General features: G+C 44.0%; 2 protein-coding genes and 1 long non-coding RNA gene across 5 annotated transcripts in view; 1 reads left to right on the top strand and 2 right to left on the bottom strand.

Moving 5' to 3' along the window:
• The window catches only part of trim45 (tripartite motif containing 45), a 6,067-nt gene extending 625 nt beyond the window's left edge, over positions 1-5,442 (bottom strand). Inside the window, exons 1-5 of one of the 2 annotated variants that reach the window (XM_023837118.2) lie at positions 4,562-5,439; positions 3,465-4,210; positions 2,049-2,178; positions 1,607-1,721; positions 23-149 (exon numbers count right to left, since the gene is read on the bottom strand). In XM_023837118.2, coding sequence (XP_023692886.2) covers positions 23-149; positions 1,607-1,721; positions 2,049-2,178; positions 3,465-4,210; positions 4,562-5,070 — 1,627 coding nt within the window. In that variant the 5' untranslated portion in view covers positions 5,071-5,439. Of the gene's footprint in view, positions 1-22; positions 150-1,606; positions 1,722-2,048; positions 2,179-3,464; positions 4,211-4,561 lie in introns of those variants that run through there. The other variant, XM_023837119.2, reaches the window with a different exon arrangement.
• LOC111856852 (uncharacterized) lies at positions 4,666-10,397 on the top strand. 2 transcript variants are annotated; one of them, XR_011983132.1, is made up of 4 exons: positions 4,911-5,018; positions 6,796-6,873; positions 9,614-9,869; positions 9,960-10,397. It is a non-coding gene; the product is annotated as an uncharacterized lncRNA (long non-coding RNA). The 2 variants fall into 2 exon arrangements; XR_002841243.2 differs by lacking the exons at positions 4,911-5,018; positions 9,960-10,397 and adding an exon at positions 4,666-4,800 and having other exon boundaries at positions 9,614-9,723.
• vtcn1 (V-set domain containing T cell activation inhibitor 1) lies at positions 5,638-9,765 on the bottom strand. Its single transcript, XM_023837120.2, has 5 exons — positions 9,631-9,765; positions 9,159-9,223; positions 7,949-8,311; positions 7,090-7,347; positions 5,638-6,904 (listed from the first exon to the last, which is right to left on the bottom strand). The coding sequence occupies exons 1-5, from the start codon at positions 9,660-9,662 to the stop codon at positions 6,792-6,794; spliced, it is 831 nt and encodes a 276-aa protein (XP_023692888.1). The 5' UTR covers positions 9,663-9,765; the 3' UTR covers positions 5,638-6,791.
• Positions 10,398-14,904: the final 4,507 nt, after the last annotated feature.

Below are 14,904 nucleotides of genomic sequence, written 5' to 3'. Positions count from 1 at the left end.
CGTACCACCCTCAAAGGTTTACCTGGCATCGACCCCCCACAGCCACATCGGGCCTCTTTAGCACCACCACTGGAGCAGAAGGAACAGCAGTGAAACACACCGCGGTGTCTGCGTACCTTCCTCTTCACTGTCAGGACAAAAGGTGAGCCCTGAAATCACACACACGCACATCTGCTTGTATTCCTGTTAGAGGGTATCTGTTAATTATCACTGTTCATACAATGTTAATATTCTTTGCATTTCTGATATACACTCACCTAAAGGATTATTAGGAACACCTGTTCAATTTCTCATTAATGCAATTATCTAATCAACCAATCATATGGCAGTTGCTTCAATGCATTTAGGGGTGTGGTCCTGGTCAAGACAATCTCCCGAACTCCAAACTGAATGTAAGAATGGGAAAGAAAGGTGATTTAAGCAATTTTGAGCGTGGCATGGTTGTTGGTGCCAGACGGGCCGGTCTGAGTATTTCACAATCTGCTCAGTTACTGGGATTTTCACGCACAACCATTTCTAGGGTTTACAAAGAATGGTGTGCAAAGGGAAAAACATCCAGTATGCGGCAGTCCTGTGGGCGAAAATGCCTTGTTGATGCTAGAGGTCAGAGGAGAATGGGCCGACTGATTCAAGCTGATAGAAGAGCAACTTTGACTGAAATAACCACTCGTTACAACCGAGGTATGCAGCAAAGCATTTGTGAAGCCACAACACGCACAACCTTGAGGCGGATGGGCTACAACAGCAGAAGACCCCACCGGGTACCACTCATCTCCACTACAAATAGGAAAAAGAGGTTACAATTTGCACGAGCTCACCAAAATTGGACAGTTGAAGACTGGAAAAATGTTGCCTGGTCTGATGAGTCTCGATTTCTGTTGAGACATTCAAATGGTAGTCAGAATTTGGCGTAAACAGAATGAGAACATGGATCCATCATGCCTTGTTACCACTGTGCAGGCTGGTGGTGGTGGTGTAATGGTGTGGGGGATGTTTTCTTGGCACACTTTAGGCCCCTTAGTGCCAATTGGGCATCGTTTAAATGCCACGGCCTACCTGAGCATTGTTTCTGACCATGTCCATCCCTTTATGACCACCATGTACCCATCCTCTGATGGCTACTTCCAGCAGGATAATGCACCATGTCACAAAGCTCGAATCATTTCAAATTGGTTTCTTGAACATGACAATGAGTTCACTGTACTAAAATGGCCCCCACAGTCACCAGATCTCAACCCAATAGAGCATCTTTGGGATGTGGTGGAACGGGAGCTTCGTGCCCTGGATGTGCATCCCACAAATCTGCATCAACTGCAAGATGCTATCCTATCAATATGGGCCAACATTTCTAAAGAATGCTTTCAGCACCTTGTTGAATCAATGCCACGTAGAATTAAGGCAGTTCTGAAGGCGAAAGGGGGTCAAACACTGTATTAGTATGGTGTTCCTAATAATCCTTTAGGTGAGTGTATGTTCCTCTTTCACAAGGATAGTAGAAGAAATACATAATGACAGAAATACTGAACGTTGGTCTGGAGCAGCATATCTGACAGATCGTCATTAAGAACATTGAACGCTGACTCACTCCAAGCCCAGCACAAGATACCTTAACGTGTTGAGCTTTGACACAGATCCACGCAGAGTAGGAGCCAGGCTTCAAGGGTGTGTAGGACACACCGTAGGATCCGTCGCCATTATCTACCACCTTGGCTTCCACCATGCTGAGAAGGACAACCAGGGATTCAAAACAATGACAGCAAAGAAAATATGAGGGTCTCCATGTATTGCAGTCAGTACCAAACTGACTAGTATAAAAATTTTAACCACTTTTCCAAGTTTTTGGATTTTGGTTAAAAGAACAGTATCCATTACACTATGAACCAAATGATGAACACAAAGTAAACACAGCTATAAAGGAACAAGAAACAGTCACACTGGTAGTAAATACCTTCTTTGCACTTAAAGAGCACATCAGTGCAGATCAAACTAATGGAGCAGGGCCAACTCCTGCAGATGCTGGTCAGCTCTCGATGTGTGGAGAAACTCACCAGGTTCTCCTCTCCTTGTGGACGATGCTGACCAGCACTGTGTCTCCACCCCGGCCCATGGTCTCCCCGGCTGTATCCCTGCAGAGCAGGGTGAACTCGCCGCGCTGGCCTTCCCAGCCACACTGATGGCCTGGAGACAGGTCACATGGTTAGCCTACATTACACTACCCCTGCCCGTAACACTGACATACCCAACACCTGCCACATAACGGGCCAGAAAAGCTGGTGTCCTTCTGGATGAGGAGTCCAGCACTCAAGCGCAGCTTGCATTGAAAAAATCCACCACCACGTCAATGGAACAATACCTTTAACAATTAGGTTTCTTGTAATAAAGATAAGAAGTAATTCCATTAATATCTGCATCTTCTACCTTTCTTTACTGCTTTTACAGTAGAGGGTCAAAGGAAGTCTGGGACCGATCCCAGGAAGCACAGGGCACCCAGTCATCCAATTCCATCATGGTTTTGGACTGTGTCAAGAAACCCACACGTGCCAACTTTACACAAACAGGGTGGGAATGGGATCTGATCCTCTAACCCCCCTGAGCCGCTGTGCTGCCCAGCTTTATTTCTGCTGTATACAAACATGATATATGTGAGAAGTCTGCATTGAACCTGCAGAGGGGACACTTACAGTTTGCAAGTGATTTACAGGTTTTTATGGAACTTCGCTTTTCTACTGTTTTAGTCTCAAGGAATTGAAACACTGTTTGCTTTACTATGCTGGCAGAAACAAACATTAAACACCTGTTAAGCCTGACTAGCAGGTCTTCTAGCTGATATCCTTCCAGGAAATAGGAACTCTTTGTCGGTGCCCCAGGTAAACATTAGGTTAAACAGTCCAGCAGCTCCACCTCCTGAGGTCTAGACTGGCATTTACATTTATTTATTTAGTTTTGATCCAAAGCGACATACAACTGAGGAAGCAGGGTCAGACAATCCCTGGATCCTGTTTGAGGGGCTTGCTCTGGATCCAATGAGTGAAACCATGGATCTGAACCAGGCAGCTTCCAATCACAAGCACAATGCCCTAAGCCACAGAGCCACACACCACGCCAGATGCAGACTACACCCATACAGAATGGAGATGAGACTCGAACCCCAAACCATGGAGATGCGAGGTATGAGAAACCCAGAGACCAGCAAAACATTTAAACTGCACCTACCTCAAAAACACTACAGGACAACAGGGAGAGATACTCACAAAAAGCCAGCAGTGGAATTCTGATACCAGGTGCCACTGCAGCCAGTCTGTACATTTCCCATGATGCACTGTGGTCAGAACTATTGACCGCTAATACTGAGTGTACAAAGAGTGTAAGCAGGGCCAATAACTCTGCCCTGCAGCAGCATCAAGGTGGTACCAGCCTGCTGAAGAATACTGACAAACCATAAGCATGACTGGTATTAGCCTCACCTTCACCCTGGATGACACACTTGCTGGGATCTACAGTCTTCGCATGGATGACCCCCACCACAGGGTAACCTGCCACCTGCCCTCCGCTCTCCTGGGGCAAGAAGCAAATGCTGCTGCTGTCAGCAGCTGACACACACAGAGGCTCACTCCCATTTGCCTCTGCCAGCCTCTCCAGCCTGCACACCGTCACCATGCAGGCACTCAGCACACCCACATCGGATCCACATTCCAGCAGCCGTTCTGCAAAATTCACTGCACCCCTTGTGTCGGCCAGCACTTGTCTCAGCTGCGCCCCCTGCAGGTGGAGTACATTTCGTCGCTGCAGACGCACATCCTCTAGTCGTTGTAGCAACACGAGACAGTGGGTCTCAATGGCACGGGCATAGCCTCGGGCGAAAGCCCGCACCTCCTGTGCCACTGCATCCACCTGTGTCTGCAGGGAATGCTGGGAGTCATCCACCCACTTCAGCGCCTCCTCTAGCCGGCCGAGGTGCGGCTGCATGCTTCCTGCCAGCTGCCGGATGTGTTCTGCGGAGCGGCTGGCTGCCTCTTGGGTGGGGCTGCACTGATGCCCCCAGTGGTTAGCTGAGGCACACTCCCGGCAAACCACGGTGTCACACTGCTCACAGAAAAGCTGCAACCGCTCGCCAGGGTGCAGGCGGCACAGCGCCACCTGTGGGACGTGGCCCCGGGCCTTCAGGTCCTGAAGCCGCTCCACCCAGTGAGATAAGGTCTTCTTCTGCCTTCTGGAAGCAAAATGCCAGAAATGGTGGTTAGACCATAGACTGCGGAAGATTAAGCAGCATCATTTGCAGGATCCGAACCAACAACCTCAGTCAAAAATCCAGCTGCTAAATCACCAGCAGCCCCAAACAGACCAAGTGAATAAATACCGCTTCACAAATCCCTATGATGCATTTCAGCATCTGCAGGTGTACTAATAATTAAGTGGCCTTTCCACTGTCATGCAAATATGCTACATAACACACTTATCTAATCACCCAAAGCGTCATATCGGGATTATGTTGAAACATCAAGTCAGTCTCAAATAAACATTACAATATTGTTAATAATAATGACGATGATGATGATAATACCTGTGCGCCTGGCAGCAGAATTCACAGAGATTGGCGCAGCACAATTCGCAGCGGCTTTCGGCGTCGCCCTCGCCGCACAGGTCACACACTAGCTCGCAGTCTTCCTTCAGCAGAGACTCCAAAAAAACCTCGTCGAGGGCCAGATGATCGGTGGGTAGGGCATCCACCCCAGAGGGTGGCAGGTCCACCTCGGAGTCACACTCGGGGCACAGCACGGTGACGGTGTGCTGGTCGCGGAGGTACGACTCTTCGGGGAAAATACTTTTACCGTTAATGCCGAGTACGGAGAAGGGCTCTAGCTGGCGTATGCACTCGGCGCAAAACGTGTGCAAACACGGCAAAATTTTGGGGTCGCGATAGAAGTGCTTACAGACTCGGCACACTGCCTTGGAGCCCGTAAAGGCGACATCCCCGTCCGCCGCGGCGTGCTTCTGCTGGACGCCGCAGCCCGTATCCGGCAGTATGTCGGCTTTCTGCGCCGGGAAGGGCTTCTCACTAATCACTGACATTTTCTGTGTCTGGCATTCACCGCAAGAAATATTCACCGTGCACAAAAGGGCGAATATATAACGCAGCAGCGGGACCTGACGAAAAAAGCAACCAATTCCAAACAAAGCGACATCGGTCTCCGAAAAACCCACATTAATCTGCTTCGGTGTCCCGAGAAACCGAACATTTAACACACAGGCGACTCAGCGTCGCTTCTGTCATATTTACACATCTGGAGCCAAACCTGAGCGATCGCCACGTTTTCCTGTTTTTTGCTTTTCGTATTCCGATTAACTTTTTCACCAAACTTGGGTCAGGAAACAGCAGGGCCTTCGCCCAAATTCTGGAAGTGGAGCTATTTTTACTAAACGCGGAAGGTGGTCCGTATTCCCGTGCCGCCCCCACCCGCTCCCTTCTCGGCGATTTCGCCCTGTTCATATGCGGGGGACGGGACAAGTGCATATATATTCGGCCTACATATATTTAAAGGTAAAAATATATAAAATGTACTTTGATCAGCTTTATTTTCCATTTGTATACATGTTCCAAAACATTTTTAATTGTAGAACTTAGGGTTACCAACTTTGGTATACTGGCTGGCTTGAGATTTTTATTTCAGAACAAGTCTGCACGCATTTACATGCATGTAACAGTTTTAATACCTTTCAATTAGTCTGTAGGGTTTGCCGACCACCCCAATGCTTTTAGGCTTATAATGGAATAATATATATTTTCCATAAGATTGCTTGTGTAAGTGTGAGAGTCAGAAAGCATGAGTGTCACGCCAGGTGCGTCAGAGTTGGCAACCCTGAGGACTGGATAAGCTGCCATGTTCTTATTTTTTGGGGAAGCACACTCTCGCCCATGTGGCTGTGAGATTCTCACACTCACACAAGAATTTTTACAGCATATCGATATTAATCCATTACAAACCTAAAATTATGCCCCCAGACGATTTACAAGGTAATCAAATGGTTTGCTTACATGTAAATGTGGGTGCAGACTTGTTTCAAATTGAAAATGTCACTCTAGCCTGCTGACCAAAGTTGGCAACCCTACTTTATACACTTAAGATTAAGGCAAAGCAAAGACTGCACCATAGTGGAAATACCAGAAATTTAGCAGACTTGTTTATGACAACCCAGACCACTTCGCAAAAGTGGACTAATGACTAAAGATGGAACGGTTCATTACATCAGCAAAACCTGAATGTCCATGATGATGTCTGCTTAGGGCCCCCAGATAAGTAAATGTGGTCCTGCCAGGTCTACTGGTTTCAACTAAGATTTTCCATTATTCCATTATTAACATAATTGTACAATTACCCATAATCCTTTATAGAAATGACAGCAAATAATAATAAAAAGTATATATGACAGGCTAACGCACTACATATGTTGCACTTACATTAGACCATAGAGTTCTCATGGTTAAGACCTTGATGTCGCAGGTTCATACTGAAGAAACAATGCAGAGGTAACCACTGCACTGCCTATTCCTGAAGAACTGCCGTTCTTCAGGAATAGGCAGTGTGTCTACCTCTTTTGCTTTTACTATTGTGAGTAAAGAGCATAATCTCATTTTGCAATTTGGTGTTTGGCTTTGTTTTCAACAAGTGATCCAGTGATTCCCTTTGTTCTGTTTTTTTCTATATTCAGGCAAGCTCAGTGATTTTGTCACCATTTTCAATGGAACAGACAGCAGAGTACTGAACAGGCAGTAACGTTTGGTTCTGTGTTTGTTAGAGCCGCCAGCACAGCCAGGGATGGAGAGAGATAAGGAGACTCAGCCACTTAGGCAGCAGCATTGGCGACGTGCTAAAGGTGAAGGACGTTGTCTCCAATACTCCTGTTCCTGTAGACCAAAGGGAAGCAAGACTTACTGACTGTCACCTAGAAAATTATTTTATTGATTGTGTAGGAAAGGTGCATCTATACTTTTTTTGTCTGTTAGCAAATTTTAGCGACCTCTTTCTACCACTGCCATTGTGTTTGGACCTGTTGCTATAATGACAGCTGCCATTGCAGTACTTTGTTTACCTGTGATTGTTGCACTGGACACAGATTTGACCAGGTTATTCTGGATGAGGAAGGTATACGTTTCATTCAGGAGAACCGGCTGCTCCAGCCTGCTCAGCACACGGGAGATCCTATTATAGTTTGTGAAGAGGCTGGTATTGCCGTTTAGTATGTTCCCGGCATGGTCTGACCAGGTGACATTTGGTTCAGGAAACCATGTGTTTGCCACAGCAGTTAAAATGCTGTTGTTCGTCTCAGTGAAGCTGGGGGCAGAGTATGCTAAAATGAAAGAACAAGTCACATGATCTTACAGCTAAAGTATAAGTTTAGAGGATGTAAACATATAACTACATTTCTATTTGACAGTGATTTACTTTAGTCATCTGTATACACTGTTGTTCTGGATCCCATGCCCATGGTGGGGGAGGGGTGGTGGGGGGGGGGGTGGATCAACAGGTTATGCCTCTGTGCCTGTGGTCAGAATATTGCTGGCTTAAGCCCCACCTTCAGCAGAATAGTTTCATCCTCAGTGGGTCCTTCATCCCACAGAATGCTCCAGGTGTGCCTGGACCCCAGACTTCCCTTTCAACTGTATATGTGTGTATGTATGTCTCAAAGGAGAGCAAGATGAAATATGTGAAAAGACGCCTTTCAGTCAACCTGAATTTCTTTCAGAAACCACATTATAAGTAGTGGAGAATTGCTCTCAAATCTAAATTCTATTTGTTTTCTGATTTGTTTATTTTTAAATACTGTTTTTTCCCTATAAAATCTGCTCTAAGGCCACATTGTGACAATGTGTATTACATTTGATTGGCAGTTTAATGTGGCACTTAAAAACATGTACATGTGTACACAAGAAAGAAGACAGGGCTCTCACCAGCTACTCTCAGTTGTATACTGACAGTTCCATGTCCGCTGGGGGCGCTCACACCACAGCGGTAAGTGCCAGGGTCTTCCACCGTGATGTTGCGCAGTAGCAGGGAGGCATTGCCAACGGCAATGGCATTTTGGAACAGCTCTGCCCTGTTCCTGAACTGTAGGTTCTGGTTCTGCAGTTGGGCCGCTCTGTCTTGGTAGAGGTACACCACCCCACCCAGCCCATCTTTTGTCCAGGTGATAGTGGCGTCAACCGCCAATTTCCCATTTACGCTTGATGGGTCGAAGGTGCAGTCCAAAATGATGTCCTGCGTGATGTTTCCTACAGGGAATGTGTCTTTGCTTTCCACAATGGACTGGTAGCCTGATGGCAAAACACAGCTGGCTGAAGAATCACCTCTCCAGATTCAGAACTGGGCTAGGCATAAACAGCTCTTCTAGAACTGCATCTGTATTTATTTAATATTAAAGACCTCATGAAGACCAAGTTAATCATATCACATATGAATTAGCATGCTTCTTTAACCCTTTGCCCTATGTAATACAGCAGTGATACCCTTATGTAGGAAAAGTTTTGGCAAGGATTTTGAATTGTGTTTTCGATATCAGTGAGGTAATAAGACAAACCTCAGTATCAACAAAATGTTAATTAAAATAAAAAACTGAATTCTTTACACCTGCCACCTTTCTCTATAACATAAGGAAGCATGGGACACAGAGTAGGGGACAACCTGGACAGGGTGGGAGGGGACACACAGACACATTTCCACACACACAATGGATACAGTCTTACATAATGGCAGGTTTTTGGCCTGCAAGCCATACTCGTCATACATAGAAAGGTCAGAAATCGAAACCACAACCCTGGAGGTGTAAGACCACTGTCACAGTTCTCTCCCCCGTTGTTTTCTTTCTGTCGGCTTTATGCTTAACAGCAGTAATTTTAAAATTCTGTCTAGGTGAACCAATCACAAGTTTGTTACCCCGTACTCTCAAATGCTCAAACAGTGCTTGACTGTGTGTCCTAACCAACCCTGTGAAAGGGGTTATTTCAGACTGGGGGCAGTAAAACTTGATTATTCTATCGTGCAATAGTAAAGATATCCTCACATCAATGGAATAAGTTGGATTAAATTGATGACATTTTAATTTAGGTCCATTTGTAAAACCAGCTAATCATGGAAATCCTGAATGAACTTTAAAATACTTACGTGTAAATGCAATGGACAACAGGAGGATGATGAACCCACCAACTATGAATATTAAGATGATGATGCTGAAAGTAAAATTATAAGTAACTTTGTGTAACAAACACGAAAAGTTTCAGTTCCATAATGGATATACATGTAGAGTGTGGGTTTATCTGATACACAGTAATACCCACATAAACATTTACTTTACTAATTTATGCAATATTATCAAGTCATTGAAACACTGACTTTAACCTAACTACCAAAAGGTATAATCGGTGCTTGTGATTGGTTTTAATTATCTACAGATAATATGCAATAAAATTCAACATTTTTATGCTAGATGCAACCATTAACCACCTTCTTATTTTATCTTCTCCTTTTACTCAATTATTAAGTCTACCAAACAGGGAGAAATGAACTTGCAACCCATTGTACAGTAAACCAAAAAGTGACATCATCATTTGAATTTGCAGCCAAAGGTGATACAGACCCCCAGAAGATGATCTGCCCGATTGAGGCCATGGTGTCCTGCGGGCTGTCTCAATGCCGTGTGATCGTCAGGGAGCTTGCTGTGTGGCGTCTGGCAGGAGCCTGAACAGGAGAAGGAGTGAGCTTCTCATCCCCCTCTCCAGGTTCACAGTACTCCTCCTGTGTCAATATTGTCTTTTTGAAGGTGTGGGCCTGGCATGCCCTCACTGTGCAACCCTCAACATAAGTGACGGCTTTCAGGTAAGCACTGCCTGCCTGTAGATATCTGGCACAGTGTCTTTCCCTTGGATCTGAAATAAATATATGTGGGGTAAACTTTTTGTGCACCAGGAGCAGGAGGAATACAAAATGAAGCACATTTTTCGTAGGTAAGGCAGGTAGTCAAGTCACTGCAGCTGGTGAAAAGCAGCGACAGAAAAACAGCAAGCAACGTCAAGCATGATGGCAAAAAAAAAAAAAAACGGCTAAGTAAAATGTTTTAAAATTACCGTGTTTTTTACTTTACTTGAGTAGCATTTCTAACAAGTCTCTCATTATCTGGAGGGTTTTCAAGTTGCAAGAAATTTGTCATGCAAGGTAGCTAATGTTAGGTTACTAAAAGTATAATTGTATAACACTTTCAATGTACCAAGCCGAAAACGTAATGAAAAAGACTAATTAAACTATATTTATTCCCTGGACAGTCCTGTCACTTGGTCCGCCCATGTAATCCATACTCATCTTCCACTCACTAACTTGCACAATTTGTAGAAGTACTGGATGGGTCAGGTGGAAATATGAAGGTTAATAAACGTATTTTACCTGGATGCTGTGAGTCCTTGTTGTGATATGTAGATTTGGAAGTATACTTATTGTACTTTCCACTTATATAACAATTTGCAGAGTCTTTCTGACCAGTTAGGTGGTTACATATAATCCTTCATCCATGTGTTAATATCCTTGTTTGAACTACTCATATACATTATTTATATAGTTTATGTTTAAATATTTATATTCTGTTTACATCTCTTTTGCAGTATGACCAAAGTTGTCTGTAACAGACATTTGCATGATGTACATGTGACTCATTTGCACTTAAGGTCAAAATTATTAGCCCCCCCTAATGAAATCACACAAAACCCTTAATATTTCCATTTAAATTACCATAACAAAAACTGTTACTTGTATTGCTTCACAAAGAGCAAAGACAAAGTCTCCACAAAGATTGATTGATTTTCTATTGCTGTGCTGAATTATAACTAGAAAACAGAAAAATGACAAGGCCAAAAATATTAGCCCCCCTGTGTTTTTTTCCCTTTCAAGACAAACCTGACCATTCAGTTAGCTTTAAAACCACACCTGAACTTTCACACCACACCTGAGTAATCAATCAACATTGAACTTTACATAAGTCTTGCTTTAGGTCGCTGCTGGGTCTTTCAGTAAGACAATGACCCAAAGCATACCTCCAAGTTGGTCACAAATCTTTGAAGGACATCAAAATCAGGGTCCTGGAGTGGCCCTCACAGAGTCCAGATCTCAATCCCATTGAGAATCTGTGGTGGGTTTTCAAGGTCAATGTCCATGCTTGAAAACCACACAATCTGGATGAACTGGAACTGTTTGGGCTCGTATACCTCAAGAGACATGTGCCAACAGCGCTCGCTCGACAGGATGAATTTTGACACTTTGGAGGCGGGAACAGTGGCTAATATCTCCACTCCTTTGATTGGTTTTTTAAAATATTGACTACGATTAGCTATTTGCTTTGGTAGAAGATGAAGATAACTTGTTACTGACCGCGGTTATTCAATATTCAGTTTTTTGGCTTTAATAACTTTTAATGGAAGTAAGGTGGGGTGTTTTTAATGACAGAATCGTGATGTCCAGTACATAGATAACAATGCACACCGATTATGTTTGCGCTTCAAACCATTTCGTGATTTGTGCAAAATTGTGTTAATATCTGTAATGACATGGTCGTTTAGCATTTTGGGCTCATGGCGACTGTTGCACACCCCTTTGTTTCCCATATTACTTTACGCACGAATTTTAATTAATTTCTTAATGTTCGAATGTATCCGTATAATGTGCAATGGGACAATACATGAATGGGTTAGTAACTTTAAAACTAGACAAGACAGGCACATCTAGTGGAGTGTGCTTTGATCAGTGGACTAAAGGGAACAATGCACACCCCTCGTAGATAGGGTCCAGCGAACGCGAGCACGTAGAGAGGATGGGTTTTCAGCTCGCGAGCGCGCGCACGCACACGGTTTGACTTTTGGCACTAATTTAATGCCGAGCGAACAAACGAGCGAGTGCTGTGCAAACGCGAGTGCGTAGAGAGCATGGATTTTCTGCTCACGAGGGCATACGTGCTTGTGGTTTTTATGCGTGTGAGTTTTGGCACTAATTTAACGCCATATAAACAATGTTAACTACAACATTGTAAATACAACATGTAGGGGTAACACGACTCATGCACACCATGGGAACATCAGAGAGATGCACTCAATGCAAAGTTTCAAAAATGATAGTGGCTTGGTATCCACTATCCAGTAAAGCTTTTCAAGGATGGCCATTTACCTTCAGCAGCACTACATAGCAAGGACCTATCAGCCCTCTGGGATTAGTTGCATGCTAGCTGTGAATTGCACTTTTCCCTACCCACTTATGGTTGTGTCTGATGAAGACTTTTCTTAGTGACCTGATTAGTTTCTGGAAAACCATGATCTGATTTTCCTTATTTTGTTACCTATGTGCCATACATCTCCACATCTCATCATTATCAGTTCAGTCTAGTATGCTTCTCAGCCACTCTGTGGATCAAGGCTTTACATGTCTTCCAATCTATCATGACTTCTTTCAGTTTTGCTATGTTCAGTCCAGTATTTTCCTTGATGGTGTTTAACCAGCGAGTTCTTGGGCATCTTCTTCCTCAATTGCCACTAACCATTCCAAACATGACGTCCTTCTTCAGTCCACGTAACATGTAGCAGATGTTTCCAACACCACAATTCAAATGCATCGATCCCTCGCCTGTCTGCCTTTCTCAGTGTCCAGGTTTCTATGGGGAAAATAGAAAATGTTGCTATTGGGAAAATAATCACACTCACCAGTCTACCTTTGGTTGCCAGACTAATGTCTTTGCTTTTCCATATGTTATTCATTCTAACCACTGCATTCTTCCAAGTGCCAGCCGTCTCTTGCTCTCAGGGGTGCAGCTGCCATCCTGATCAATTTTGGAGTAAAAAAAAATGAAATCTTTAAGCACTTCAGTTTCTTTATTGTTGATCTTAAGTTTGTCATTCATGGTTTTTGCTGTTGTCATTTGCATTCAGGGGCAGTCTGACATTTTCACTTTCTTTGACTTTCATGATCGGATTATTCTTGTTTTCAGACAGGAAGGTGGTATCATTAGTGTATCTGAAGATGCTGATATTTCTGTCACCTATTTTCACGTCAGTCTTGAATTCACCCAGGCCTGCTCGCCGCAAAACAACTAGTGCGTACATGTTGAAAAATATTGTTGACAGGATGCATCCTTGGCTTGTACCCTTTCCAATCTTGAACCAATCTTTATCTCCATATGGTGTTCAGACTGTGACTTCTTGATCCTTGATCCTGATATTATGAGCTCAGTCAGGTGTGCTGGTGTACCAGTTTCATTCAGGCAGGTCCAGAACTTATTGTGCTCGAGAACATAGAATGCCTTCGAATAATCAATGAAACACATTTGTACTCTTTCTGGTCTTTTTCCATATGGGGTGCTGGGCTTCCCTAGCGACTTTTGGGACAGCGAACAGCTACTTTCCTTGCTGAGGAGTTGGCAACAGTGCTCCCAGGCAGGCTCTGATCGTTCACTTCAAAGAGCCAGCTCAAAGAGTCTGTTTGTTCACGACGCAGCCGACATATCACTACTCCAGTGTTGTCTTGTATTCTCACGGTGCCCCTCAAGATTCAGATGGGAATAATAAAAGCCATCTATCTGCAAAGTTTACACATGGCTTTTATGTTTTTTCCCCACCTTACTCTTCAGGGGGTCTGTATATTCTCCTTCAGGTTACAGAACAATCGTCAAAACTGCACTGCTTTCCAGTTGGCCTGTTTATGTAGAGGCATGTCAGTTACTGCCTCCTCCGCTCACCTAGGAAAGCACCATGTGCACACACAGTTCACTTTACGCCAAAGCAGTAAAGATTGAGTTTTTTGGCAGCCTTCTTTAATCAAATTAAAACAAAGCAACACTTTGATTCTTGTTCCTTTCTCATCTCATTCCCTAGTTCTTATACATTTTCTAATAGTCCTGTAGTGTCAGTTGAGCTTGCACATTTCATCTGAGCATTTACTTGATTCGTTAAAAATCACATTAATTGTCAGCTAAGTTGGCCAGTTAGAGCAGGCTGCTTGTGCTTGCCTGCTAGTTACTGGATTGGCTGCTAGCTCGTTCAATTGCTAGTCTAGTCAATGCTGCTGTCTTGTAAAAAGGTACACAATCGTTCTGGTACAAACAGTTTTATTAACTGGTTAGGTAACACCAACAAAAGCAATGCATACTGTAGGTGGCTCATTAAAAAGCAAACACCGTCAACCCCTGCCACAGCAAAAGCTTATGAGTCCACTGCTGAGTCCAGCACCGCTGCTACCAACATGGAGCAGAGTGCCTTTGCATTCATGTCAGGGACTGCAACTGTACATCCTCCACCACAAATCTTGATAGGCCTATATCATCCTCTAGCTCTGCGCTCGTGTTTGGTACTGCAAACCTCTGCTTTCAACAAAATATACAGTCCTCCTCCTCAAACTCTGGTGTGCACGTTCCTCCCTACTTAAATATGGATAGCCCATCCCAGCCCATTCTAACTAATTATCCCAAGCACCCATTCGGACAGACTCTCAGATGCTTTAGTGCAAGCTGGTATTAGTCTCAACCATGGCTTGAGTATTCAGTTGTCCGTGATGCCAGCTTTTGCTTTGCCTGCCACAAGTTTGATGTTTCCAATTTGGATTTATGAAACGTTAGTGGTGTGCGAGAGATTTGGTACAAGATTTGGTATCGATCCGATATTCAAGTAAATACAGGGCAAGTATTGCCGATAACGATACCGATACTTTTTAATAAATAAGGTGGATCCATCATCATATTGCTAAAGCTGAATTAATTTTTTTTAATAGATTTTTAATTTTTTAATTGCCCCTCCTTGGATTGTCACCTTATCGTGGTGGAAGGGTTTACGTACCTCAGTGACCCTGGGGGCAATAGCCCAGACAAAGAGCAATCCAAAAGAACCCT

The sequence above is a fragment of the Paramormyrops kingsleyae genome, chromosome 16, assembly GCF_048594095.1.
Source record: "Paramormyrops kingsleyae isolate MSU_618 chromosome 16, PKINGS_0.4, whole genome shotgun sequence".
In the NCBI taxonomy this organism is placed as follows: domain Eukaryota; kingdom Metazoa; phylum Chordata; class Actinopteri; order Osteoglossiformes; family Mormyridae; genus Paramormyrops; species Paramormyrops kingsleyae.
The sequence above is the reverse complement of the archived record's forward strand: the minus strand, read 5'-3'. Positions and strand labels throughout refer to the sequence as shown.